Source organism: Panthera tigris, chromosome X (genome assembly GCF_018350195.1).
Source record: "Panthera tigris isolate Pti1 chromosome X, P.tigris_Pti1_mat1.1, whole genome shotgun sequence".
Classification (NCBI taxonomy): Eukaryota; Metazoa; Chordata; class Mammalia; order Carnivora; family Felidae; genus Panthera; species Panthera tigris.
The window spans coordinates 42444266-42470488 of record NC_056677.1 but is presented as its reverse complement, the minus strand read 5'-3'; the positions used below and the strand labels follow the sequence as shown (position 1 = coordinate 42470488).

Genomic DNA, 26223 nt, shown 5'->3' with positions numbered 1-26223 from the left:
GCCTGAGAGCGGCTTCCTGACACGTACGTTCAAGGCGGCATTCATCTTACCGTTGTAAAAGTGTACAAGTTAAGGGCTGGGGCTTTAGCGTAAAGCGGCTACGGTTGAATCTTAGCTTTTTAGCTCAAGTCTTTAGCTCAAGTAGCTAAAGGTGCAACGGTGGGCAGGTTACATAACTTCCCTGTGTCTTAGTTTCTTCATCTAAAATAGAACTATCACTATACCTGCTTCCTAGGATTAAAACAATTAATTCATGTAAAGCATTGTTACCGTGTACCTGACACATAATACAGTAGCAAAGCATTACATACATTGTAATCACTAGTATTCATGCATTCTGTAATGCTTTTTTTCAATTTGTTTACATATGTGTACACTCCAAAGAATAATTGCACAGTAAACATTCATGAAATCCCCATTCATTAAAAAGACCACCCTGTCTCCACTGAGCAGGGTGTGAGTCACATTTGTCACATTTGTCAGGGTGTGAGCCAAATGTGAGCCACATTTGTCATAAATCATGTGGACATATATGTGGGGCTCAGTTTCTGAACTCTGTTCTGTTCTTAATTACTGTAGCTTTATAACAGTAAACAGTGATCTGGAATGTCCTCCCATCTTGTACTTTTTCAAAGGATTTTGGCTTTTCTAGGTCCTTTGTGTATCGATATACATTTTAGAATCAATTAGTCAAATTCCATGGAAAAATCTTTTAGGATTTCGTTCCGGACTACACTGAATCTCTAGATCATTTTGGGAAGAATTGAAATGTTCACAACATTGACTATTTCTATTAGTAAATTTAACATATCTCTCCATTTGGTTAGGTCCCCTTTAATCACTTGATAATATTTGATCATTTTTTCCCATGGAGATCGTGCCCATACGTATATTGTGTTAGGTCTATCTCTATGTACTTCAAAGTTCAGATACTGTTGGGAAGTGATATCCTTTTTCTTATTTTAATTTCTGACTGGTGCTGGTATGTAGTTTACAAAAATATTTTTTAAAAATCAGTGCCATTTCTGTTGCCAAGCCCTGGCCCATAAATATCCTCTTTGCCCCTACTCACCCTCCCATCCAACCCTGCTATGGCCCCGCCCTGTGACCTTAATCTCTCTAAAGCTGGGGGAAGAGAGGGAGGCTGTGTGCAGATGGCTCTTCAACCTCGAAAGGAGGATGTCGGCATCTGAAAGCGGGAAAGGTGAGAGCAGCCTTCCACCCCTATAGACCCTTGGAGCAAGCCTGGGCTCTGCTCTACCCTCTGTCCCTCTGACCCATCTCCTGCCCAACAGGACCCCACTCCCGGAGAGCCACCAGGGGATCAGAACCACATCACCCTGTTTCCATCCCATCCAGCAACAAACAGCCTTACCACCACCTGAACCCTGACTCTCAGCCTGACCTAGACCCTGCACCTATGGCCTCCCAGCCCCATCCACAGCTTTAGTTCCCAGCTGAATCCCGACCCTAATCCTGGCCCCAACCTCTATTTTAGTGCCCACCCCGAGTCCAATTCCAAAGCCAGCCCCAAGCTTAATCCCAACACAAACCTTACCAACCAAAGGGCAAACTCCTGTTAGAGTCTAAACACCAACATAGATACAGCCCTTACTATGAGCTCTAAATTCACCTAACCTCAGCCCCAATATCTGGATATCAATACTGTTAATGAGTAGGTCTCTGACTTTCCAAAAAGAGTGCAGATCCATTTTTAAGGACTAAGAGAGAGAGAGAGAGAGAGAGAGGAGAGAGAATTAACACTCTTGGTGGTAGTAAGTCATGAAGGCTTAGAGTCAGAAATTGCATAGGTTTGGGGTGCCTGGGTGGCTTAGTCGGGTAAGCATCCGACTTCTGCTTAGGTCATGATGCCATGGCTTGTGAGTTCGAGTCCCGCGTCCGGCTCTGTGCTGACAGCTCAGAGCCTGGAGCCTGCTTCAGATTCTGTCTCCCTCTCTCTCTGCTCCTCCCCTGTTCATTCTCTGTCTCTCTCTGTCTCTCTCAAAAATAAATAAAAACATTTAAAAATTAAAAAAAAAAAAAAGAAATTGCATAGATTTGAATCCCAATTCAGCCACTTCACCAAATCACTTAATCTCTTTTTGCATCAATTTCCTTACCTACAAAATAGGAATAATAGTTGGTGCCAGACATTATTCTGAATGCTAAACTCATTAATCCTTACAACAACTCTAAAACGTAGGTACTCTTATCAGTCCATTACACAGATAAGGAAATTGAGGCTCAGAAAGGTTGTGCAACTTTTCCCAAGACTACACACAGCTACCAAGTGGCAGAGTTAGGATTTAAACTCAGACAGCTTGTTTTCTCCAAAGCGTGGGATCTTAACCAAGCCAACTTACTGCCTCACAGAGGCTGAAACAAGGCCATGGGAATTGGGAATGGCCTTAGCTGAAAACCCCAATGCCAAATTCAAATCCCATTCAAACTTAACTTTAACCCTAATCTTGATCTTAATTCTAATCCCAACTCATTCAAACACCCAGTCCTAACTCTAAATCCTATCTTAAACACACTCCACTCCCACCGGTATTTAAACCCAACCCAGAAATCCACCACTTGAATTTAACCCTAAATTTGCCTCCAGCTATAAACTCAATCCTACCCCAAGCCAATTTAAACTCCCTACCAAGTCTAACAGCAAATACTACTTTACTTGGAAATGTAACGTCACCCTCCGTTCTCCATAAACTCTCTCAACCCCCAATCAATTCCAACACCAATTCTCACCCCTCAATTTTTAACTCAGGCACCCCCCAACTTTCCCTAATTTTACAAGCTCTTCTTCCCCCACACACTGGGATGGGATCAGGAAGGAGGTAGCCATGATTGCCCTAATAACCAGTCCCTCCTTGACTTGGTTTCTCCACACAGACACCATCCCAGAGCCCAGTCCAGCCAATGGGACAGGCCCTGGTCCTGAATGGGGGCTGTGCCCTGGGCCTCCAGCATCAGGGGGTGAAGAAATCAGCGGGGCATCAGGCCTGGGGACCCCTAAGCGAAGGACTCAGCACAGTAAGCACAAGACAGTGGCAGTGGCCAGTGCCCAGCGGTCACCCCGAGCGCTCTTCTGCCTCACTCTGGCCAACCCCCTGCGGCGGTCCTGCATCAGCATTGTGGAGTGGAAGCATCCTTGGAAACCAGGGGCAGCGCTCAGGGGTGAGGGTCACCAGGGTACCAAGAATCAAGGATTAGGCCAGGGCTGGAATGGAGGAGGGCTGAGGTCACTAGGGATCAAGAGTCAAGAATTGGGGGTGCTTGGGTGGCTCAGGCAGTTAAGCATCCAAGTTTGGCTCAGATCATGATCTCACAGTTCGTGAGTTCGAGCCCCACATGGGCTCTGTGCTATCAGTGCAGAACCGCTTCAGATCCTCTGTCCTCCTCTCTCTCTTTCCCTTCCCTGCTTGCACTTTGTCTCTCTCTCTCCCTCTCTCTTTCTCTCTCAAAAAAAAAAAAAGAGCCAAGAATTGGATTAGAAGGTGAGTTGAGAAAGGTGAAGGTCACTGCGGGGAGGGGGAGTGTCAAGAGTGAAAGACTAAATCACAGCAAGAGTTGGGGATGTCTAAGGTTTCCAGGGGGTTCAAAGTCAAAGCCTTGGTCAGGGCAGGGGTTGGGAATGTCAGGGCTGGTTACCTTGGGTCAAGCGCCAACATTGGGTGGGGAGGGCCCCAAGGGAATGTGGGGATATTCTGAGGCCTATCTGCCTGGGTCCTTGACTATCCACCTGAGGCCCTTCGACATCCTCATCCTGCTGACCATCTTTGCCAACTGTGTAGCCCTGGGGGTCTACATCCCCTTCCCAGAGGATGACTCCAATACTGCCAACCACAACCTGGTGAGGCTCACCACCCCCGCCACCTCCAGCCAGATACAGCCCCAGTAGAACCACACCACAACCTTTCAATCCTCCCCACACCCGCTCCTCTCTGACCCAGATGGCCCGCCCCCATCCAGCCCCACCCTAGGTCCCCGACTCAGCTTCCCTTCCCCGGCCCCCCTCAAGCCCCACCCCCAAATAACTCCCTGCTCTCCCACCTCACCCCCGGCTCCGCCCTCAGGAGCAAGTGGAGTACGTATTCCTGGTGATTTTCACTGTGGAAACTGTGCTCAAGATCGTGGCCTATGGGCTGGTGCTCCATCCCAGCGCCTACATCCGCAATGGCTGGAACCTACTCGACTTCATCATCGTTGTGGTCGGGTACGCGTCTGCGAGGAACATCCCCACCTTAGTTCAACTTCCTACCCCAGGCCCGCTGAATTCAGGACTCAGGGGAAAGTCTGCTTCCGACTGCCTCCATCTGGCAGCCAGAATCAAGAATATTAACATGTTTTAAACTTGTTTGCATTTCCAGTTACAGGGACTCGTGCTTTTCCGAGAAGGGAGGGGTGGAGGGAGGGCCCAAGGCCGGACCTCTGCCTCCTAATTCCGTGCTACCCCACCAGGCTGTTTAGCGTGCTACTGGAGCAGGGCCCTGGTCGGCCGAGAGACACCCCACATACCGGGGGGAAGCCGGGGGGCTTCGATGTGAAGGCGTTGAGGGCTTTTCGGGTGCTGCGGCCACTGAGGCTGGTGTCTGGGGTCCCAAGTGAGTGTCATGCCCCCGGGGGTTGGGGGTGGGGGAGGGGAGCAGGAGAGGGTTAAGCTGACCCCGCCCCTCGGTCCCCACAGGCCTGCACATCGTGCTTAATTCCATCATGAAGGCGCTGGTGCCACTACTGCACATCGCACTGCTCGTGCTGTTCGTCATCATCATTTATGCCATCATCGGACTCGAGCTGTTCCTTGGACGAATGCACAAGACATGTTACTTCCTGGGATCTGGTCAGCCATTCCACCCCTCCCCGTACAGGACACTCCCCTCCACTGGCTACTAGGCCCCACCCACTTCTCCTTGAAACCCACTCAAATCCACGAGACTCCACCCCCAACCTTAGGCTCCACCTCCAGATAAGCAAGCCCTATCCCTTTACTCAAGACTCTGCCCTCAATCCCAGACTACAACCGCCCCTTTGCTAATAGCTCCTCCCTCTATCACAAGTCTCTACTCACAGGCCAAGGCCCTACCCTGCACTCGACACCATCCTCCAGGACTGACCCCATATACTCAGGCCCTTCATCCAGACCTCAGCCCGAGCCTTGCCCCCACTCCATTTTCAAGAGACCCTTCCCAATTCACAGGACTCCTCCCCCAGGCTCAAGTCTCACTGTTATTTACAAGATTCCAACCTAAATTTTACAGTTCCACTACCCGGATACCTGTAGCTGGGACTCACAACTTTCCAGTGGTTCAGAATCCTGACCTAGCAGAGTTAGGAACTTAACCTTGCCCTTGATTTAGAAAAATCTCGAACCCCATACTGAACTTCCCAGGTGGGCGGGGCTACAGGGTAGCCATGACTGGGCGGGGGGGGGGGGGGGGGGGTGGGAGACGTGCTTCAGAATCGGAACTGATCTCCCCACAGACGTGGAAGCGGAGGAGGACCCGTCGCCCTGTGCGTCTTCTGGCTCGGGGCGTGCATGCACACTGAACCAGACCGAGTGCCGCGGGCGCTGGGCAGGGCCCAACGGAGGCATCACCAATTTCGACAACTTCTTCTTCGCCATGCTGACGGTCTTCCAGTGCGTCACCATGGAAGGCTGGACAGATGTGCTCTACTGGGTGAGGTGGATGGCGGGCGCACAGCGCGAGACTGTACCTGCCTTTCCTCCGAGAGTGTCTGCATATCCTGAGAGATGCATGCCCTCTCTCTCCCCAGATGCAGGATGCCATGGGGTATGAGCTGCCCTGGTTATATTTCGTGAGTCTCGTCATCTTTGGGTCCTTCTTCGTCCTCAACCTTGTGCTTGGTGTCCTGAGTGGGTGAGAAGCTTAGACAACTTCGCCAATAGTCCCTTTCCCATTTTTTTTGTTCCTAGCACACTCCTAGGCACTCTTTCAGAACCCATCTGAAATACCCCTTCATTCAGTGAGTCAACATTGAACATCTGTGTGCAAGCACCATTTTAGGAATGGAATAAAAGACAAAAATCCCTGTCTTCTTGGATATTACACTGTGGTGGAGAGAATAGCAACATACACAGTAGATTGTGTATACACCCATGCGTGCACACCCATAGTGGTTTATTTTTATTTTTGTTTTTTATTTTAAGTAGACTCCACGCCCAACGTGGGGCTTGAACTGACAACCCTGAGAGTCGTGTGCTCTACCAACTGAGTCAGCCAGGCAACTCACATATGTAGTGTTTCGTATGGAATCTGTGCTATGGAAAGAAAGGATTGATAAAAATAGAAATGGGCAAATCTTGCAATTATAAATAGGGACAATCAGGACAGACCTCCTTGAGAAGGTGTTATCTGAGTAGAAATGTGACACAGATGAGATAATGGGCCATGTGGATGTCTGAGGAAAGTGTTCCAAGCAAAGGGAACAGCCTTTGCTTCTGCAAAGCTACAATGTGCTTGACCTATTCAAAGAACAGCAAGGAGGCCGGTGAGGCTGGAATGATAAAGGTATGGGAGCCAGGGTGGTCCCCCCTCGCAGCCCTCTATCTTCCTCCCTCAGAGAGTTCTCCAAGGAAAGGGAGAAGGCAAAAGCACGAGGGGACTTCCAGAAGCTTCGGGAGAAGCAGCAGTTGGAGGAGGACCTCCGGGGCTACCTGGACTGGATCATGCAGGCAGAGGAGCTGGACATCGAAGAGTCCTCAGCTGATGGCAACTTTGGTTCTATGGCTGAAGAGGGCAGGGCTGGCCACCGTAGGCAATCCCATTCTGGCCCATTCCCTGCCCCACGCATGCCTCAGATGTGGGCTACCCTCCTGAGACCCAGCCCAAACCGGCAACGACTCCAGGCCCAGCCCCTAGTTCTGACCTAGAATACAGACCCAGACGCAGACCCCAATACCCTTCCCAGACTATACCCAGAACAAAGATTCCAAATAACAGCCCCCCTGCCATACATGCACGCCTGGCCCTAACCCAGCCTCAAGCCATGCTCCCCAAATGTACTCCTCACCCCGCAGGGCCACAACTGGCAGAGCTAACCACTAGGAGACGTGGACGTCTGCGCTGGTTCAGTCACTCCACCCGCTCCACACACTCCACCAGTAGCCATGGTGAGGGTCCATCCAGGTTGGGGAGGGGGACAGGATGGGTAGACAGAGAAGAAAGCCAAGTGTGGAGCCTTTGGGTCTTCACGGACTGACCTCTATTCCCACCCTGACCACAGCCAGCCTCCCAGCCAGTGACACTGGTTCGATGACAGAGACCCCAGGCGATGAGGAAGAGGAGGAGGGGGCTCTGGCCGGTTGTACACGCTGCCTGTGAGGGCCCGCAGCCCTTAACCCCTGACCCAGCCCAGAACCCAGTCCAGACCCTGACCCCAGTCCTTACTTTACCCTCGAACCTTGATCCCAGCCCCCCACCTGCAACCCCAGCCACTGACTGCCCCTTAGTCCTTTATGACGCCCACCTCCCATCCTCTTTTCCAGAAACAAGATCATGAAAACCAAGGTCTGGTGAGTTGGGATCCTTGGACCCCATGACTTTGTAAGCCCCACCTCCGAGTCCCCCATGACCACCGGGCTACCCAACTGAGCACCCCCAGGCTTGGTTTAGGTAGGTGATTTCATCAGTGGGCTCGCATTTCCCCTCAGCCGCCGCCTCCGCAGAGCCAATCGGGGCCTTCGGGTGCGCTGCCGGCGGGCGGTGAAGTCCAATGCCTGTTACTGGGCCGTGCTGCTGCTCGTCTTCCTCAACACACTGACCATCGCCTCAGAGCACCACGGGCAGCCCATATGGCTCACGCAGATCCAGGGTGCGTATCTCCCCTCGCAGACTGCCAGCCCTCTTCCCCAGTCCCCAATTCCCTCCACCCTAGAAACCCAAGTCCAGGATCTCTAGGGTTCCTCAGACCCCCAGACATTGCATTCCTGCCCTAATAAATGCAGAAACCTTAGCCTGTCCCACCCCACGTTGTAGCTTACACTTATGTAGCACTTGTGTGCATCAAGCTCCATTCTCAGCACTTTACATGTATTAAGTCAATTTCTCTTCACCAAAACATTGTGTGAATTAAGTGCTAAGGCACAAAGTACTGAGCAATGAGGTAGTGAAGAGTTCACTGATTAATCCCAGGACTCAGCTAGTAAGTGAGTCAGGCAGATGGCTCCAGAGTCCAGAATCTTAACTCCACACTGTCTGGATGGGTTAACCCCTCCATCTCTCTGTTTCCCCATCTACAAAATGTGGACAATATGGGGCACCTGGGTGGCTCAGTGGGTTAAGAATCTGACTTCGGCCCAGGTCATGATCTCAGGGTTCATGATTTCGAGCCCCACGTAGGGCTCTGCGCTGACAGCGCGGAGCCTGCTTGGGATTCTGTCTCCCTCTCTCTCTGCCCCTCCCCTGCTCGCTCTCCATCTCTCTGTCTCAAAAATAAATAAATAAAACATTTTTTAAAATGGGGACAGTAATTTTATCTGCTTCATGGGGTGGTTGGGGGGGATTAAGTGAGTTGAAGTGAAAGGTGCTTAGAACATTGCTGGACCCACATAGAGTGCTATTAAGTGTTAGCTCTTACTATTACTTGTTTTCACCTCAACCCCAACCTGAATACTGAACACACTTCTCACTGCAAGCCTCAAACCAGCCTCAGTCCCAACTAAACCCCAGACTCCAATGCTACCTTTGAGTTGGAGTTTTCCTGAACTCATGGAGGCTCACCAAGGCCCCCACCCCAATTCTGTCCCTCACCCCAGTTCCAAGCCCCTCAAAACCTCACCCACTCTGACCTATAAATTCACCCCAATTCCTAACCCTAGAGCTACCACCAACCTGTGTCTTGCCTGATACCAGCTACCTCAGATCGCCCTGTGGCCCCTACCTCCCTGCACATCTCCAAGGAAATTGGCCAGTTCGGTCACCCCTGTCCTTCTCCCTACAGAGTATGCCAACAAAGTTTTGCTCTGTCTGTTCACGGTGGAGATGCTTCTCAAGTTGTACGGTCTTGGCCCCTCTGCTTATGTTTCTTCTTTCTTCAACCGCTTTGACTGCTTTGTGGTCTGCGGGGGCATCCTGGAGACCACCCTGGTGGAGGTGGGCGCCATGCAGCCCCTGGGCATCTCAGTGCTCCGATGTGTGCGCCTCCTCAGGATCTTTAAGGTCACTAGGTGTGTGTGGCAGGGGAGGACTGGGGCCCCAAGCACAGCCCCAACAGCTGCCTCCCCAGTTCCAGTGACTATCTGCATCACCGTTCATTTAGCAAATATCCATTGAGGGCATACTGTGGGCCAGACACCCTTCCAGGTCCTGGGAAACCCCAGGAATCAGAGCAGACACAAGTTCCTGCCTCATGGACATTAAAGTCCATTGGGGAGGGTGTCTACTCCATTTCCATCCCCTTCCTCAACCTCAGCTCCAGCTAAAACATTATTCCCAGCACCATCTCTGAACTCAACTCCATACTCATCCCTAACCTTACACCATCTCTAACTCCAACCCCCAGCCACTCATTATACCAAACTCATTTACAGCTCCAACACCCAATCCCAAAGCCAGCCTCATCTCCAATCTCATCCCTAACTTGCAGCCCCAGCCCCATCACTAACCACAACCTCCATGTCCCTAACTCCTAACCAGCAACCTATCTCCAGCTGCAACTCCAGCCCCAGACTCTATCTCATCCCTATCCCCTCCTCTATCCAACTCTCAAACACAACTTTATCCCCAACTCAGCCATCTAAAACACCAAATACTCTCTTAACCCCTAACCCCAACCCCAACCCCAGCTATAGTTCCTAACCCCAATCCCAGCCCCAGTCCCAATTCTAACTTCATCAATTTCCATATAACCTACATCCTAACTTCATCTGTCATTACACCCTTAACACCAACCCTAACCCCAAACTCAATCTTCCCCTCACTTCTTATTTTCACCTCAACCCAACTCCAAAGTTCATTTTAACCCAGCCCACCCCCAGTGCATCCCAAGCTGGCATCCTGCCCTTGCTCCTGACTCACCACTGGACATGTCCACCCTACCTCCATCTCTATTCTAGGCACTGGGCATCTCTGAGCAATTTGGTGGCATCCCTGCTCAATTCAATGAAATCCATCGCATCGTTGCTGCTTCTTCTCTTCCTCTTTATCATAATCTTCTCCCTGCTTGGCATGCAGCTGTTTGGGGGCAAGTTCAACTTTGATCAGACCCACACCAAGCGAAGCACCTTCGATACCTTCCCCCAGGCCCTCCTCACTGTCTTTCAGGTGGGGCCTGGAAAGCATGGAATAGGTGGGTCTGGAGGGGGGGACCATACGGTGGGGGGTCCAAAGAGATTCACAGTGAACTCCCACCCTCAGATCCTGACAGGTGAGGATTGGAACGTGGTCATGTACGATGGTATCATGGCCTATGGTGGCCCCTTTTTCCCAGGAATGCTGGTCTGCGTCTACTTCATCATCCTCTTCATCTGCGGCAACTGTATCCTTGGAGCTTTGGGGGGCTGGGTGTTGGTAGAACATGGGGTAAGATAGGAGGTTGTTGATGGCCCACAGGCAGGCTGCTTCTTCATCCGTTGTAGCCTGAACTCACCCCAGATATCCTTTTGAACGTGTTTCTCGCCATTGCTGTGGATAACCTGGCCAGTGGAGACACAGGAACTGCCAAAGACAAGGGCAGGTGATGTCTGGCTCTGCCATCAAGACAGTCTCTCCCTGGGATCCCTGACTGGGTCCCCACACATACATCCCACACCATCAGAGATGCCTCAGCCACCCTGGCAATCCATATCCCCAGATCCAATCTACCAGTCCCCATTCATTCAACATGCATTCATTGAGCACCTACTTTGTGCCAGGCCATATTCTAGACACTGTGGAGACAAGAGGGGTCAAGGTAGACAAAGTCTTCACCTTCATGAAGCTAACATGTTCATGAAGTTAGGGAAGGCAAGCAAAACACAAACAAATGAATATATAACGTAAGTTAATTAAATATATATTAATAATATGTAATGAAGCAAAGAAAATGGAATAAAAGAATAGAGAGAAATGAAGATTGCTATTTTGGTTAAGTAGTCAAGGAAGGCCTCTATGTGGAGGTGACCGCTGAACAGAGACCCAAGTGAAGTGAGGGAGTGAGCCATGAAAATATCTGGGGAAAGAGTGCTCAAGGCAAAAGGAAAGGAAGTGCAAAGGTCCTGAGGTGCACATTCAGCACATTCACAAAAACCACCAAGGAAATCAGTGAGTCTGGAGTGGGGTGAGCAAGGAGGAGAGTGGTAGGAGGTGAGCTCAAATGGGAGAATAGGAAGGCCATACTAGGAGCATTCTGGGCATGGCAAGGACTTCAGTTTTTGCTCTAAGTGAGTGGGATCCATGGGAGAGGTGTGATCAGACGAAGAATGTGCCAGACTTAAGATTTAACAGGACCCCTTTGGCTGCTGTGAAAAGGACAGACTGTGAGGATGAGGGCGGAACCAGGGAGGTTCTATGGGACCTCAGAAAGGTCTGTTCTGACTACATTGACTCCCCCTAAGCTTTGCCTATCTACTGTAAACCTTAGCAATCACTCCCCCTTTCCTCACACAGGGAGAAGAGTGGTGAGGGGAATCCCCCACAGGAAAATGGAGTATTGGTGAGTTAGAAGCCTGGGCATTGTCTATACCTCCCATTACCATCAATACCTGTATATGTGTATATCTTTAACCCCCATCTTCTGCCTGTGCATTCCTCCATTATTGTGTTCCTTCCATGCCTCCCTTGGGTCCATCCTATAGTGCCTCCCCCACCATCAGTGACCCCCATATTTCTGTCCCCAGGCGCCTGGTGGGGAGAATGAGGAAGAGGAGGGCAGAAAGAATGAAGGAGCAGGCAAGTGGGCAGGGGCAGGTGGAGGAAGTGTGGGACCTTAGAGACAGCACCCAGGCAGAGCTCTTGACCCCTGAGACTCCTCTCTCTGAGCAGAAGCCTTTTCTGAAATCATCTTGAAAATAATGGGCTTGGGGTTTGGCCAACACCATTTGGGATGTTGAGATTAAAGAAGAGAAACAGACATTTTGTTTTACCGCAGAACTTCTCAGAGCCTTTATTATAAAGTAGTGTGTATTTGACTGTGAGGATAGTGATGTTCATTCAACACACATTTCTTCAGCTTCTACTGTGCCCCAGGCACTGTTCTAAGTGCTGGAGACACAACAGTGAGTTTGCCACATGACAAGCACTGTTGTAGGTGCTTTACATACATTTTCTCAATTAATTGTCTGTATTTTGATCTTCTGGTGCCAGGCATGGAGGAAGAAGAGGAGGAGGAGGAGGAGGAGGAGGAAGAGGAGGAAGAGGAGGAAGAAGGTGCAGGGCGTGTGGAACTCCTGCAAGAAGTTGTACCCAAGGAGAAGGTGGTACCCATCCCTGAGGGCAGTGCCTTCTTCTGTCTCAGCCAAACGAACCCGTGAGTGCTGGGAGTGGGTAGGGGGCCAAGGCAGGAGGGGATAGGGCAGGTGGAGGGCCAGGAAGCAGCCAGGGCTCTGGCAGGGTGCATGGCCTGATTCAACAGAGCCTGAACTGTGTCCCTTGGGCTCTCCCAACCAACTCTGTGGTCCTGGGCTCTGACCAAAACCCATTCCCTACTCCCCAGGCTGAGGAAGGCCTGCCACACCCTCATCCACCATCATATCTTCACCAATCTTATCCTGGTGTTCATCATCCTCAGCAGCGTATCCCTGGCCGCTGAGGACCCCATCCGAGCCCACTCCTTCCGCAACCACGTGAGCCTTTGGCTGGGGGCTGGGGAGGACACTCCTGGGGGGTCCTGCTGGGCACAAGCTGGGGCCAGGCTGGAGACACGGAGAAGATCCTAGTTGGGCAGAAAGAGAAGAGTGATAATGGCAGCTGCTTCAGGTGCCAGCCCTTACTGTGCACACTTGGGGAAACACCAGGGAGATCAGTATTTGGCTGAGGAGGAAGCTTGGGCTCAGAGAGGTTGAGCAGGCCAATGGCACCAATATAGATGAGCAGAGGTAGAGGAGCCCAAATCTGCCCAAATCTGAACCCCAGTCTTTCTGGTGGCCAAGACTTTTGCCTTATAGCGAAGTCCTTGATGATGATGAGAGAGGAAGGAGAGGGTGTGGGAGGGACAGGAAAACTTACAGAGAGGTGCACACAGACACACACACACACACTTAGGATTCCCCCCAGTTATGATTCAGTGGCTTTGCCTCTCTCTTGCCTGCCAGATTCTAGGGTACTTTGATTATGCTTTCACCTCCATTTTCACTGTGGAGATTTTACTAAAGGTAACTAACAAGCCCCCAGTTGTACCCCCAGTTGCCCCAATCCACTCTGCACCCACCCCTGCAGCCCACCTCTCCTGTTTCTACACCCTCCTCCCCTCTCTATCCCCACACCTGGAGTCTAGCCTGATGTCCCTCTACCTTTCCACAGATGACAGTGTTTGGGGCCTTCCTGCACCGAGGCTCTTTCTGCCGTAGCTGGTTCAACCTGTTGGATCTGCTGGTGGTCAGCGTGTCCCTCATCTCCTTTGGTATCCAGTGAGTGACTCTCCCTACCCCCTGCCCACTCCAGTCCTCCCAGAATGGAAGCTAAGCCTGGGCCAGGGACTGAGGACTGACCCCTCCCCAGCTCCAGTGCCATCTCAGTGGTGAAGATTCTGAGAGTCCTCCGAGTACTGAGGCCTCTCCGAGCCATCAACAGGGCCAAGGGACTCAAGGTAACCCAGCCCCACCCAAATCCACAGGACCCATGCCCTGTCCCACTGCTAGGGCCAAGATCTCTAATCAGACTGACCGTTTGCACTGGTGCATGACCGCACAGCCTGGACCCAATCTGTAACCACACATCCCTGACCACTGATCATGTGGCCTCACCCATGTCCCTTACAAGTGACTATAAATCCCTTACCAGTGGCCACATTTCTCTGATACAAGTTCCTGAAATGTGACCACATATCCATTCCTGGTAAACACTTATTCCTGGTTGGTGCCCACATGTCCCTGGCCCGTAGCACTGCCCCTTGACCATATGTCCCTGACCACACATCCCTGATCCATGACCAGATGTCCCCGGCCCAAGTCCCTGAGCCCCATCTACACCCAGAATCCCTACCCCCGGCTGCTGTGGCCCGCAGTGTTTGTTAGTCATATTTGTGGGTGCCTGCAGCACGTGGTGCAGTGTGTGTTCGTGGCTATCCGGACCATCGGGAATATCATGATTGTGACCACACTCCTGCAATTCATGTTTGCCTGCATTGGCGTGCAGCTCTTCAAGGTGGGAGGAAACACTGGAAGGAGGTCCAGGCATGGGTCAAGGTGGGGAGTAAAGGGTGAACCTGCCTGACAAATATCTTCCATACAGGGGAAATTCTACAGTTGCACTGATGAGGCCAAACACACCCCCCAAGAATGCAAGTGAGTGCTCAAAACCTTGCCCTTTGTGGAGCTCTTGACCTCTACTAAAAGCCAAAGAGGCCCCTATATCTCACCAAGGCCCCTGGAATCCTTAGAGCTTCCTCCTAAGAACTGCAGAGACTCCCTCAAGTTTTATCAAGGCCCCCCCAAACCCCTTGAATTCCCCAAGGCCCCAAGATATACCCCCAGAACTTTCCCAAGAGGTGAAGAGGCCCTCATATCTCACCAACCCCTAAGAAACCCCCCAATACCTCTCCCAAACCCCTCTCCATATTCTCCAGAGTTACCTACATTCTACTCCAGACTCCCCAGAAATCTCCAAATTACTCCCCCACCCACCATCACTGCCACCAAATCCCAGGCTTCCATCTTCAGATTACTGTAGAGGGTAGTGGTTAAAAGCATGGGCTTTGAAGTCAGGCATTCCTGGTTCAAATTCATCTCATGAGACATGGGTACATTTCTCAGCCTTGCTGAATCCCATTTTAATTAACTGAAAAATGGGGATAAAAAGAGTGCAGATCTCACAAGGTGGTGGTGAGGAGTAAGTGAGTTACTACATGGAGAGTGTACTACAATATAAAGTTATTACATGTAAAGCCAAGCACAGTGCCTGGCATATACTTAGTGCTGATAAATGTTGATTATTAGTGTTACTTTTTCTTGGGGGTGGTGATGATTATAATGGTGATGATAGCTAATATATATGGTACCAACTAATGCCAGACACTATTCTCATTGAGTGACTTAATTAATCCTTGTAACAAGTCAGGAAATGTGTTGTATTATCCTTAATTCATAGATAGGGAAAACTGAAGCACAGAGAGGTTAAATACCCAAGGTCACCCAGCCAGTAAATGGGGGACAGGATATCCAGCTCTACCACTCTGCCCTGTTACTTCCATGCCCTACACCTCAGTCCCCTTTCCCCAGATCCCCACCTTTCCTCACCCACCCAGCCTGTCTGCAACATCCACAGGGGCTCCTTCCTGGTCTACCCTGATGGAGATGTATCGCGGCCTCTCGTCCGGGAGCGGCTCTGGGTCAACAGCGATTTCAACTTTGACAATGTCCTTTCAGCCATGATGGCCTTGTTCACTGTCTCCACCTTCGAAGGCTGGCCTGCGTGAGGAGCAGGGCCCCAAGAATGGGCAGGGAACAGGGCAGGAGTCTATGCTAGGGTCTTCTTGGGATGGGTGGGAAGGTACCTTGGGATGTGATAAAGGTCTCTTGAGACTGGATAGGGTTTTGGGGGGACTGGTGGGCATATCAAAGAACTGGCTGGGGGTCCTCCAGAAGTTGGCTGGGGATGCTTTGGGAACTGGGTAAGGAGTGTCTCCAGGAATTGGGTATAGGTCTCTGAGGAGCTAGGTGGAAGTCTAGAGAGGACTGGGTGTGGGATTTTGGGGAGGACTAGGTAGAGGTCTGGAGGGGACACTGGGGGAGGTCTCAGAGGAGATGGAGCTGGAGATTCAGGGGTTTCCAGAGAGATGTACAAGTCTTTAGGGGTACTAGTTGAAGATCTTTGGGGGCAATGGAGCAAGGAATTCAAGTTTATGGGACAGGATTTAGAGATCTTTGGGGGCTTGTGGAGGAGTTCTGGGGAGCTTCATGGGGATTTCCTGGTGGCTGGAGAAGGATATTTAGGGATATGTGGGAACTTAAGGGATTTGGGGGTCTTGGAAGACCAGGGTAGGGATTCTCTAGAGGGTTGTATGGGGATCTCTAGGTATCTGGAGGGCTGAGACAGGGAATTGGGGGTCTTTGAGGTCAGGTGGGGGTCTCTTGGGGTATGTGTGGAGGTCTAAGGTGGTTAAGTCAGGGGATTTGGGGGTCTTTGGGATGCCAAGCAGGAGATTCTGGAGTGTTTGTTATGAGGTATCTGGGGGCATGTCTGGGAGGGGGCTGGGATATCTCCTCATCTACCGCCATTGGCTCCCCAGTCTACTATACAAGGCCATCGATGCAAACGCAGAGGACAAGGGCCCTATCTATAATTACCACGTGGAGATCTCAGTGTTCTTCATTGTCTACATCATCATCATTGCATTCTTCATGATGAACATCTTTGTGGGCTTTGTCATCATTACTTTCCGTGCCCAGGGCGAGCAAGAGTACCAAAACTGTGAGCTGGACAAGAACCAGGTGACCTCTGACCCCTGACCTATGGCCACCAACCCCTCCCCACCTCCTTGCCTTGAGATACCAAGCTCACTCATGCCCTGCACCCATATGCAGCGCCAGTGTGTGGAGTACGCCCTCAAGGCCCAGCCACTCCGCCGCTACATCCCCAAGAACCCACATCAGTATCGCGTGTGGGCAGCTGTGAACTCTGCTGCCTTCGAGTATCTCATGTTCCTGCTCATCCTGCTCAACACCGTTGCTCTAGCCATGCAGGTCTGATCTCCCCCACCCTGACTCCTGCCAGACACCGGACCCTATTCTGTCCACACAGCCCCCTGGGAAACATTAGGAATGCTTTAGGCTGCAAGTGCAAAACCCCCAGCTGACAGAGATTAAGCTATAAAAATATTTGCCACATTTCTTCACATCTAAGGCCAATAATTGTCAGTTGCATCCTGACTTAAGAGATGTAAGAATATAGGGGAAATGGCAGATGGCCATTGTAAGTTGCCATTGATTGTGAAATGTACCCCAGTGTCAGAGATTCTAAATGTGAAAAGATGTGCATAGTGGAGTCAACAATATATGATAGCTACCTCACATAACAAGAAGTGTAGAGGTGGGCTGTTTGATTATGGTTCATCAGGTATCCAGGCTCTTTCTCCTCCACCATTCTTAGCAAGTTGGCTTTCATTCTCATGATTGCTGCTTCATTATCGCAAGATAACTGCCACAGCTCTAGACATCAAAACCGCATTCAAGGCAGGAAAAATGAGGGAAGGTTGTACCCGGGGCTCTCCTCATTTGAGCCTTTTATTGGAAAGCAAAAATAGTTTTCATGGAAACTACTTAGCAGCAGACTTCTGTTTCTTTCTTAGTCAGAAGTAGATGCAAGGAAAGTCAGGAGATCAAGAGCTGGGCTTTCCAATATCCTTATTGAGAAACAGACAGTGTGAGGGATTTGGCCAACCCATCATGCTATCTCATCTCCAGACTCACCTCAGTCCAAGCCAGAAAATATTTTGTTGTGGGTGGGGAGGTCTCTGCCTCAGGCTCTGTCCTCACACCTGACTTTCTCCTCCAGCACTATGAACAGACTGCTCCCTTTAACTACGCCATGGACATCCTCAACATGGTCTTCACTGGCCTTTTCACTGTTGAGATGGTGCTCAAAATCATTGCCTTCAAACCCAAGGTGCCTCCTGCGAGCCTTAGACTCTCCGGCAGTGGGTGAATTCCTTAGGGTGGAGCTCATTGCAGAGCTCTCGGGGGAGGGGGCGGGGAACAGGAACCAAGGACTCTTGAGACCATGGTGTGAGAGGGGTCCATATGCAGGCCTATCATGTGGTCCAAGCTGGGCCCTGCCTCCCCAGTGTCCCCTACCACTATTGGTCCCCTATGCTAGCTCTGAGAAGACAGGGATCTACTTTTTTCCTGCCTACAGCATTATTTTGCTGATGCCTGGAACACATTTGATGCTCTTATTGTGGTGGGCAGCGTAGTGGACATTGCCGTCACTGAAGTCAATGTAAGGACTGGCCTCTCCACTAACCCACCTTTCCCCTACCAACCTTCCCTCGCCTCAACCCCAGGTCTTTCTTTCACATGAGTAGGCGCCTCACTCACCTCCATCCTACTCCTGAAGACTCAGTGCTCTTCATTCTAGCTCTATATCTCCTGAGTCCCTACCAGGTTTAGCCAAAGTCCCCCTCCACCAACTCCCTTATTCCATTTGCAACCTATCCTCTGGCTCTGTCATCTCCTAAAATGACTCTCTTTTTATTTCTATTATTTCCTCCATTGCCTCTACATTCCCCTCCATCGGCTCCATCATCTCCACCAACTCCTGCCATCTCTTCTGACTACTTCATTGGCTCCATTTCCACCACTGACTCCATTGTCTCCGACACTGGGTCTTTCACGGCTCTGTCATCACCAATGACTGTACCATTGGCTCCATCATCTCCTCCATGGTTCTATCACCTCAATTGACAATGCTGCTGGTTCCATATCTTCATCGCTGTCTTCTCCATTGGGTCCTCCATCGGTTCTCTCAACTCCATCATCTCATGAAACCACTGGCTCCATCATTTCCTCCATTGGCTCCATTGTCTCTCTTCCATCATTTCCTGTCCCTTCTTCTTTCCCTTCCACCCTCACTGCCAACTTTTCCCACAACCATCTTGATCCACTGCCACATAACCTTCTCCATAATCCCTTGAATAATGACTCTACCATCCATTATCCCCTATATCTGCTACATCATTTCTCCTTTGTTCATTTGGGCCTGTGATCTCATCATATCCTCTATCACCTCTGTCTTGGCCGTATCTCCCTTCAGAATGGTGGCCACCTTGGCGAGGTACCCCCACCTCACAACAGGGACTCTATGCTTCTTTCCACACCCACCTGCCCTTCCTTGCTTCTTAAGAGTCCTTAGAAATGTTCTCTGACTACCCTGGGGCCTGAGTTCTGAGGGATTTGGGGGCTGGGAGGGCCAAAGAATGAGATAGGGAGGTGACTGGGGAAACTGTAGACTGATCATACCAACCACACCCTCAACCTCAGAGCTCTGAAGACAGTTCTCGCATTTCCATCACCTTCTTTCGCCTCTTCCGAGTCATGCGGCTAGTGAAGCTTCTCAGTAAAGGTGAAGGAATCCGCACATTGCTCTGGACATTCATCAAGTCCTTCCAGGTAAGCTCCTGTCCCTTTGACCACCCCTCGCCCACATCTCATACCTCTCAACCTGAACTGCATCTCCCAGTGTGCCATATCCATCTGCAATTTACCATTTCCGGTTTTCTCTCTTTTCTAGGCTCCCAATTCCCAACATACCTTGGCCTCACTAACCTTATTCTATTGTATTTAGTACTGTGTCCACATTTGGGAGACACTGGTAGTCATGGGAACTTTGGGGATGGGCCACATCTCTCATCAAGCCGAGACTTGAGGAAGCAGTGTATTCTGGGGCTTATAGTTCTCTGCCTGGACCTGAATATCTATCCTCCTCTCCACCCCTATAGGCCTTGCCCTATGTGGCTCTTCTCATCGCGATGATATTCTTTATTTATGCAGTCATTGGGATGCAGGCAAGTGGGGACCCTAGGGAGCATCCCTCAGGCACACTTCTGCTGAGGGGTGTTGGGTAAGAATTCATCCACAATGAGGGTGGTGGGTTGAAATACAAGCTGGTTGATGCTGAGTCAGTCCACACACCTGTGAAATGGAATGTGCAGTGCCTGCACATCAGAGTTGTGAGGATCCTTTGAGTATTAGAAGTTGTGAAATGAGTGACAACTTGTAGGGGCATGGGTTCGCCCCTCTGACACATGCCCTGTGTGCCCACAGATGTTTGGTAAAGTGGCTCTTCAAGACGGCACACAGATCAACCGAAACAACAATTTTCAGACCTTTCCACAGGCTGTGCTACTTTTGTTCAGGTGACATCTACCCCCCTCCGCTGCCACCTTGGTCCCCAGCATGCCCTTGGGTGCTCACATACCCTTGTCTGGGCCCTGGACTGCCTGAGGTGTAGAAATAACAGGGCAGCATGGGGCTACATTTTGCCTGAGGTCTTTTCTGGCTGTGATTTGAAGAATTTTGTATAATAATCTAGCCTCAGCCATCCTTTTCCTGGCTGTAAGATGTATCCTCTTCTTAGGCCTCAGTGCCCCATCAGTAAAACACGAACATGACTGTCATCATCTTGGCCACACCAGCTTCTAAAATATCTAAATGCTGGGGCCCTTGGGTGTCTCAGTCGGTTAAGTGTCTGACATCAGCTCAGGTCATGATCTCATGGTTCGTGGGTTTGAGCCGCACATTGGGCTCCGTGCTAACAATGCAGAGCCTGCTTGGGATTCGTTCTCTTCCTCTCTCTCTCTCTGCCCATCCCCTGCTTCATGCACTCGCTCTCTTTCTTTCATCTCTCTTGCTCTTTCTCTCAAAAATAAAATTTTTTTAAAAACTTAAAAAAATAAAATAAAATACTGAAATGCTATCTGTGCCAGATACAGCCCCTGGCAAGAAGTGGATCATCTCCTCACCCCTCCAGCCCCCACAATGCCACTTGCCATGACTTCATAGCCTCCCCTCAAGGATGGCCCCTTGTGTGACCCCCCAGGTGTGCCACCGGTGAGGCATGGCAGGAGATAATGCTTGCCAGCCTTCCTGGGAGTCGGTGTGACCCTGAGTCTGACATCAGCCCTGGTGAGGAGTTTACCTGTGGCAGCAATTTTGCCATCGCCTATTTTATCAGTTTCTTCATGCTCTGTGCCTTCCTGGTGAGGACTGTTTCCCCACAACCACCACCAATGCCATGGGGGCTGTCCCTGAGGGGTCTGGGGAGGAGGTGGGGAGCCCAGATCTTCAGAGTAGGTGAAAGGGCTGGTCTGACAACATCAACCCAGGAACTCGTGACCCAGTAACCATAAGTTTACCTCAGCATCCCACCAACCCCCCACACCCTACTCTGCCCTTCACCTAACCCCCACTATTCACTGGCCCACAGATCATAAATCTCTTTGTGGCTGTCATCATGGACAACTTTGATTATCTAACCAGAGATTGGTCCATCCTGGGCCCACATCACCTCGATGAATTCAAGAGGATCTGGTCTGAATATGACCCTGGAGCCAAGTATGACATGTATCCACATAACTGGGATTGCAGGGGACAGTGCACTGCCCCACCCATTCCCCCACACACAGAACCTCTGACCTGAACCTCCCATTACCTAGTCAATAGATGCCCCAAGTTTCCACTGCCTCTGTTCTCTGTCTTCCTCAACTACCATAGATAGGGTTGGCTCTGGGGTGTTGGTAGGGGAGGTATTTATAAGCTGGTGGAGTCTTCAGAAAGGGCTGGAGGGGTTATCTCCAATCCAGCGGTGCCTCCTACCCACCCCACCTGCCCCAGGGGCCGCATCAAGCACCTGGACGTGGTTGCCCTGCTAAGACGGATCCAGCCCCCCTTGGGATTTGGGAAGCTGTGCCCACACCGAGTGGCCTGCAAGGTCTGTGCACCCACCCACCCCCCACCTCTGAGAGGGCTGTCCATCACATGGCAAGGGTGGGCAGGGGTGTGCCTTGGGTGGGGAGGGTGTGTTTTGCTTTATCCTTAAAGGTTTCTGCCCCTGGGCATCCAGTACCTTCATCCCTGGCATTTGCTCAAAGTGAGTTCTATGTCCCTGGTGTGTGTAGAGACTTGTGGCGATGAACATGCCCCTCAACTCAGATGGGACAGTGACATTCAATGCCACACTCTTTGCCCTGGTTCGGACATCCTTGAAGATCAAGACAGAAGGTGCATGGGAGGGATGGAGAAAGGACAAGAGCAGGAGAGTCCCTGGGGAGGGTGCAGGGATCACTCATTGAGTGATGGGCCTGGCTCCTGTCTCTGAACCTCGAAATGAGTGACTTTGGCTTCTCCAGGCCTGTTTTCCCACCAGTTCAATGGGGGCGGTGTGTGACTGCGGTAGAAGCTGGTGAAGCCCCTTCCAACAGGGAGGGAGTGGCTGTGAAAGGCTCTTCCTATTGGCTCAGGCCCCACATCCTCTCCCGATGCAGGGAACCTGGAACAAGCCAATCAGGAGCTGCGGATTGTCATCAAAAAGATCTGGAAGCGGATGAAGCAGAAGCTGCTAGATGAAGTCATCCCCCCTGCTGACGGTGAGCTAGCTCCACCCCAATTCCTTGAGCCCGCCCAAATGTCAAAGGATTGCTCACCATCACAAAACTAGCACTGGATGGAGGGGGGCGAAGGGGAGCCTATGCTCTGGGTAGGGGGGTAACAGGAGACCCCTGTGTGACCTTGACTTTTCTCCCTTGCCCCCAGAGGAAGAGGTCACCGTAGGCAAATTCTACGCCACATTTCTGATCCAGGACTATTTCCGCAAATTCAGGCGGAGGAAGGAGAAGGGGCTACTAGGGAGTGAGGCCCCCTCAAGCACGTCCTCTGCTCTTCAGGTCTTTAGAGGGGCCTGGGTGCGTGGGTGGGAGTATGTGGAGGACTGTGGCTGAGGCTGACTGCCCTCTTGATCTCGCGGAACCAATGTCACAGATGAGGAAATGGAGGCTCCAGGTCTCACAGAGGGTCAGTGGCGGCTGAGGGACCCCTTCCCCCACCCCACACTCCTGCACAGGAAGCAGGCTCATGAACAGGGAAATTTAGACCCTGGGCTGCCTTCCTTCCCCATTTTTTCACCCCCACAGGCTGGTCTAAGGAGCCTACAGAACTTGGGTCCTGAGATCCGGCAGGCCCTCACCTGTGACACAGATGAAGAGGAGGAGGAAGAGGGGCAGGAGGGAGAGGAAGAGGAAGATAAGAAGGATCCAGAAACATACACAGTGAGGACAAGTTTTCACTCCCCTGGGAATTTGATTGTAGAAATAGTTCCTCAATTCCTTAGGTAACTTTGACACTGCCTCTGGGGGAAGGGAGGGAGGCCCCCAGAGAAGTACTCCCCCCGAAACAGGCAAACAGGTATTATTTGATACCTACCATCCACTGTTGGAGGGTGAGACCCAGATTCAGCCCTAGTAAGGTCATTGGAGATAAACTCCAAGTGACTTGTGTCACTGACCAAGTGACTTAGATATGATAACATGAATGGCAACATTCAATCCTATGACTTCCACAGGCCCCAACGGGCTCCCAGCCCCCATCTCGCCGGAGTTCTGTGATTTCTGTATCTCTGCCTGTCGGGGACAGACTTCCAGATTCACTCTCCCTTGGGCCCAGTGATGATGATGGGGAGACTCCCAATTCCAGACAGTCCAGTGTGCCCCAGGCTGGATCCCATGGCCACAGGTATGGTCAAGGGTCTGGTGGGATATTGTAAGGGAAGGCAGGAACTAGCCAATACATGGAGATAATTCAGGGGCAAGAGGGCCTTTGAGTGGAAATTTGGGAAGGGTGGAAGGGACTCAAGGGCTCAGATGGGAATAGAGGATAAGAAGAGATTCATATGAGAAAGACAATGCAAAGGTTTAATACAAAGAACACATAGGGGCGCCTGGGTGGTTCAGCATCTGACTCTTGATCTCACCTAGGGTCTTGATCTCAGGGTCATGAGTTCAAGCCCCACATTGGACTTCACACTGGGCATAAAGCTTACTTAAAAAAAACAAACGAACAAACAAACAAAAGAAGCACATAATGTGGAACTTCCATGGTCCTCAGTTTTGTCACCTGTAAAAGGGGGATAATAATAGCACTTATCTCACAGGGATAATGAAAGAATGAAATGAAGTCACACCTAGCTGTCACTTTGACAGCCTCCTCCTCACCTCTCCCAACACACCCCCAGTTCTTGTGTTGAAGGTGTCTCTTCAACAGGCCAACTTTGATTTTTTTTTAAATGTTGCATCCTTCCCATGAGAAACATGTATTAAAAGAAAGCCCATGTTCATTTTAAAATGATGACAGGTTAATTTTCTGTTATGTGAGTTTTCCCAATTAAAAAAAAACCTAAAATCCTACTGTAGGGATGGGGCACAGAACAAGAAGGAACCAGCAGTGCAGGGCCACATACTGGGGGCCGGGGGGGTGGTGGATCTGGTCTGTCTAACTTGCTTCACTTTCCCCAGGAGAAGCTCTGGGGGGTTCATTTTCACCATTCCAGAAGAAGAAAGTCCTCAGCCCAAGGGAACCAAAGAGCAAGAGAATCAGGATGAGGAAGAGGAAGTCCCCGCCAAGGACTCTGGCCATGACATGTAGGATGAGCCCATTAGCCATGTGCAGGAGGGCAGAACTAATGGAACCCCATTGCCCATTCCCAAGCCTGAGCTCACCCCCAGCCCTCTTTCCCGCACAGGCTCTCCTACCTAGATGAGCAGGCAGGGACTCCCCTGCGCCCCATCCTTTTGCCGCCTCACAGACCCCAGAGATATGTGGATGGCCACAATGCACCACGCCGCCGTCTGCTGCCCCCCACACCTGCAGGTGAGAGCGGGCATGGGTGCTGGGGGCCCCACAAGGGCCAGCAGGGCAGAGGGCTGGGGTGGCATTGAAATTCTTCTTCACCCCCTCTGCCTCCCCCTACCCCCAGGTCGGAAGCCTTCCTTCACTATCCAGTGTCTGCGGCGCCAGGGCAGTTGTGAAGATTTACCCATCCCAGGCACCTATCATCGTGGGCGCAATTCGGGCCCCAGCAGGGTGCAGGTGAGATGGGGGAATAGGGTGCTAAGGTCTGGAAGGGTAGAGTCACCCTAGGCTGAATTTATCAAACACACTACATCTTCTGAGGAATGGGGCATGTATGAATTCACAAAACCCTCACTGTACCTGTGACAGAGGTTAGTCCCAGTTTACAGATGAGGAAACTGAGGCTCAGAGAAGTTTACCCCAGATCACACAGCTAGTAAGTGGCAAAGCTCATATTGAAATCCAGGTCTTCTATGCTCTTAAATAAACTCAAGTCTGATTTATATGCATTCAGTTTGACTCCAGCTGTATTTGCAGGGGTGGGGGTGGTAAGATGCAGGCACAGGGCTGAGTCCTAAACTTTCACACGTCACCCATCTATAATTATCCCCCTGATGTTTATTCTGGTCCAGGGTTCCTGGGCAACCCCTCCTCAGCGGGGTCGGCTCCTATATGCCCCGCTGTTATTGGTGGAGGAGGGTGCAGCGGGGGAGGGGTACCTCGGCAAATCCAGTGGTCCACTGCGCACCTTCACCTGTCTGCATGTGCCTGGAACCCACTCAGACTCCAGCCATGGCAAGAGGGGCAGTGCCGACAGCCTGGTGGAGGCTGTGAGTCCAGCAGGGCTGTGGGCAAGAGGGATGGGGGAGAAGGGGAGGAAGTGGGAGCTTGGGAAGGAGGGAATAGGGGCCCTCAGTCTCTGTGTTATGCATGTAACTGTCTATCCCCTTGCTCTGTGACTGCTCAGCATGATGTGTGTGTGACCGTCCCCAGTGACTACCCTGTACACCTTCATGCATGCATCATCTATCTACACTGACCCCTCTGTACACACTGCTTTGGCTCCATGTTGTGCTCTCTGTCAACTCTGATCCCATCTGTGCCCCCCAGGTGCTCATCTCTGAGGGCCTGGGCCTCTTTGCCCAAGACCCACGCTTTGTGGCCTTGGCCAAGCAGGAGATTGCAGATGCGTGTCGCCTGACACTGGACGAGATGGACAGTGCTGCCAGTGATCTGCTGGCACAGGGGACCAGCTCACTCTATAGTGATGAGGAATCCATCCTCTCTCGCTTAGATGAGGAGGACCTGGGAGATGAAATGGCCTGTGTCCATGCCCTCTGAATTCCCATCTGTCCTCCACTGCTCAATAAACCTCCTGCTCTCCCTTCCCCAGAGGGAGACAGGCATGGACTACACCCGTGGATTTTGATATCTTTGCACTGGGGGCCTGGGGCTATCCAGCGGCCCCCAGCTATCAATCCCCTGCTTCAGCCCTGAGCCACTGCCCACACACGAGTATTTCCAGAAACCAGGACAGCCAGGCCTGATTATTCAGCGTCAGAGAAGGAGGGAGGAGGAGGAAGAAGAGACAGAAGCCAAAAAAAGCTGGAGACTGAGTGGAGGTGGTGGGGGAGGGGAAGGGGACCAGACAGAGATGGAGGAAGGAGGAGAGAGGATGTGTGGGGGCTTAGATGAGGAGTGGGGGGAAGTCAGAGATGCCACAAGGG

General features: G+C 51.2%; 1 protein-coding gene across 2 annotated transcripts; it reads left to right on the top strand.

Annotated features, from left to right (window-relative positions):
- Positions 1-1108: 1108 nt before the first annotated feature.
- Positions 1109-25837, top strand: CACNA1F (calcium voltage-gated channel subunit alpha1 F). Of its 2 annotated transcripts, none has more exons than XM_042973930.1 (48): positions 1109-1204; positions 2896-3148; positions 3751-3856; positions 4080-4219; positions 4465-4607; positions 4691-4843; positions 5485-5681; positions 5779-5882; positions 6586-6743; positions 7043-7135; positions 7249-7342; positions 7511-7537; positions 7676-7836; positions 8965-9190; positions 10079-10286; positions 10380-10500; positions 10617-10698; positions 11610-11655; positions 11840-11891; positions 12306-12468; positions 12655-12784; positions 13253-13312; positions 13461-13567; positions 13659-13746; positions 14196-14303; positions 14391-14443; positions 15423-15569; positions 16387-16588; positions 16682-16840; positions 17652-17762; positions 18012-18095; positions 18909-18929; positions 19136-19264; positions 19594-19659; positions 19919-20010; positions 20694-20853; positions 21081-21208; positions 21488-21584; positions 21772-21874; positions 22138-22239; positions 22406-22536; positions 22783-22917; positions 23211-23380; positions 24160-24263; positions 24383-24514; positions 24621-24733; positions 25129-25326; positions 25607-25837. In XM_042973930.1, exons 1-48 carry the CDS (start codon positions 1180-1182, stop codon positions 25835-25837), a joined length of 5913 nt encoding a protein of 1970 aa, XP_042829864.1. In that variant the 5' UTR covers positions 1109-1179. The 2 variants fall into 2 exon arrangements, with proteins under 2 accessions (XP_042829864.1, XP_042829863.1); XM_042973929.1 differs by having other exon boundaries at positions 6586-6776.
- The last annotated feature ends 386 nt before the right edge of the window (positions 25838-26223 follow it).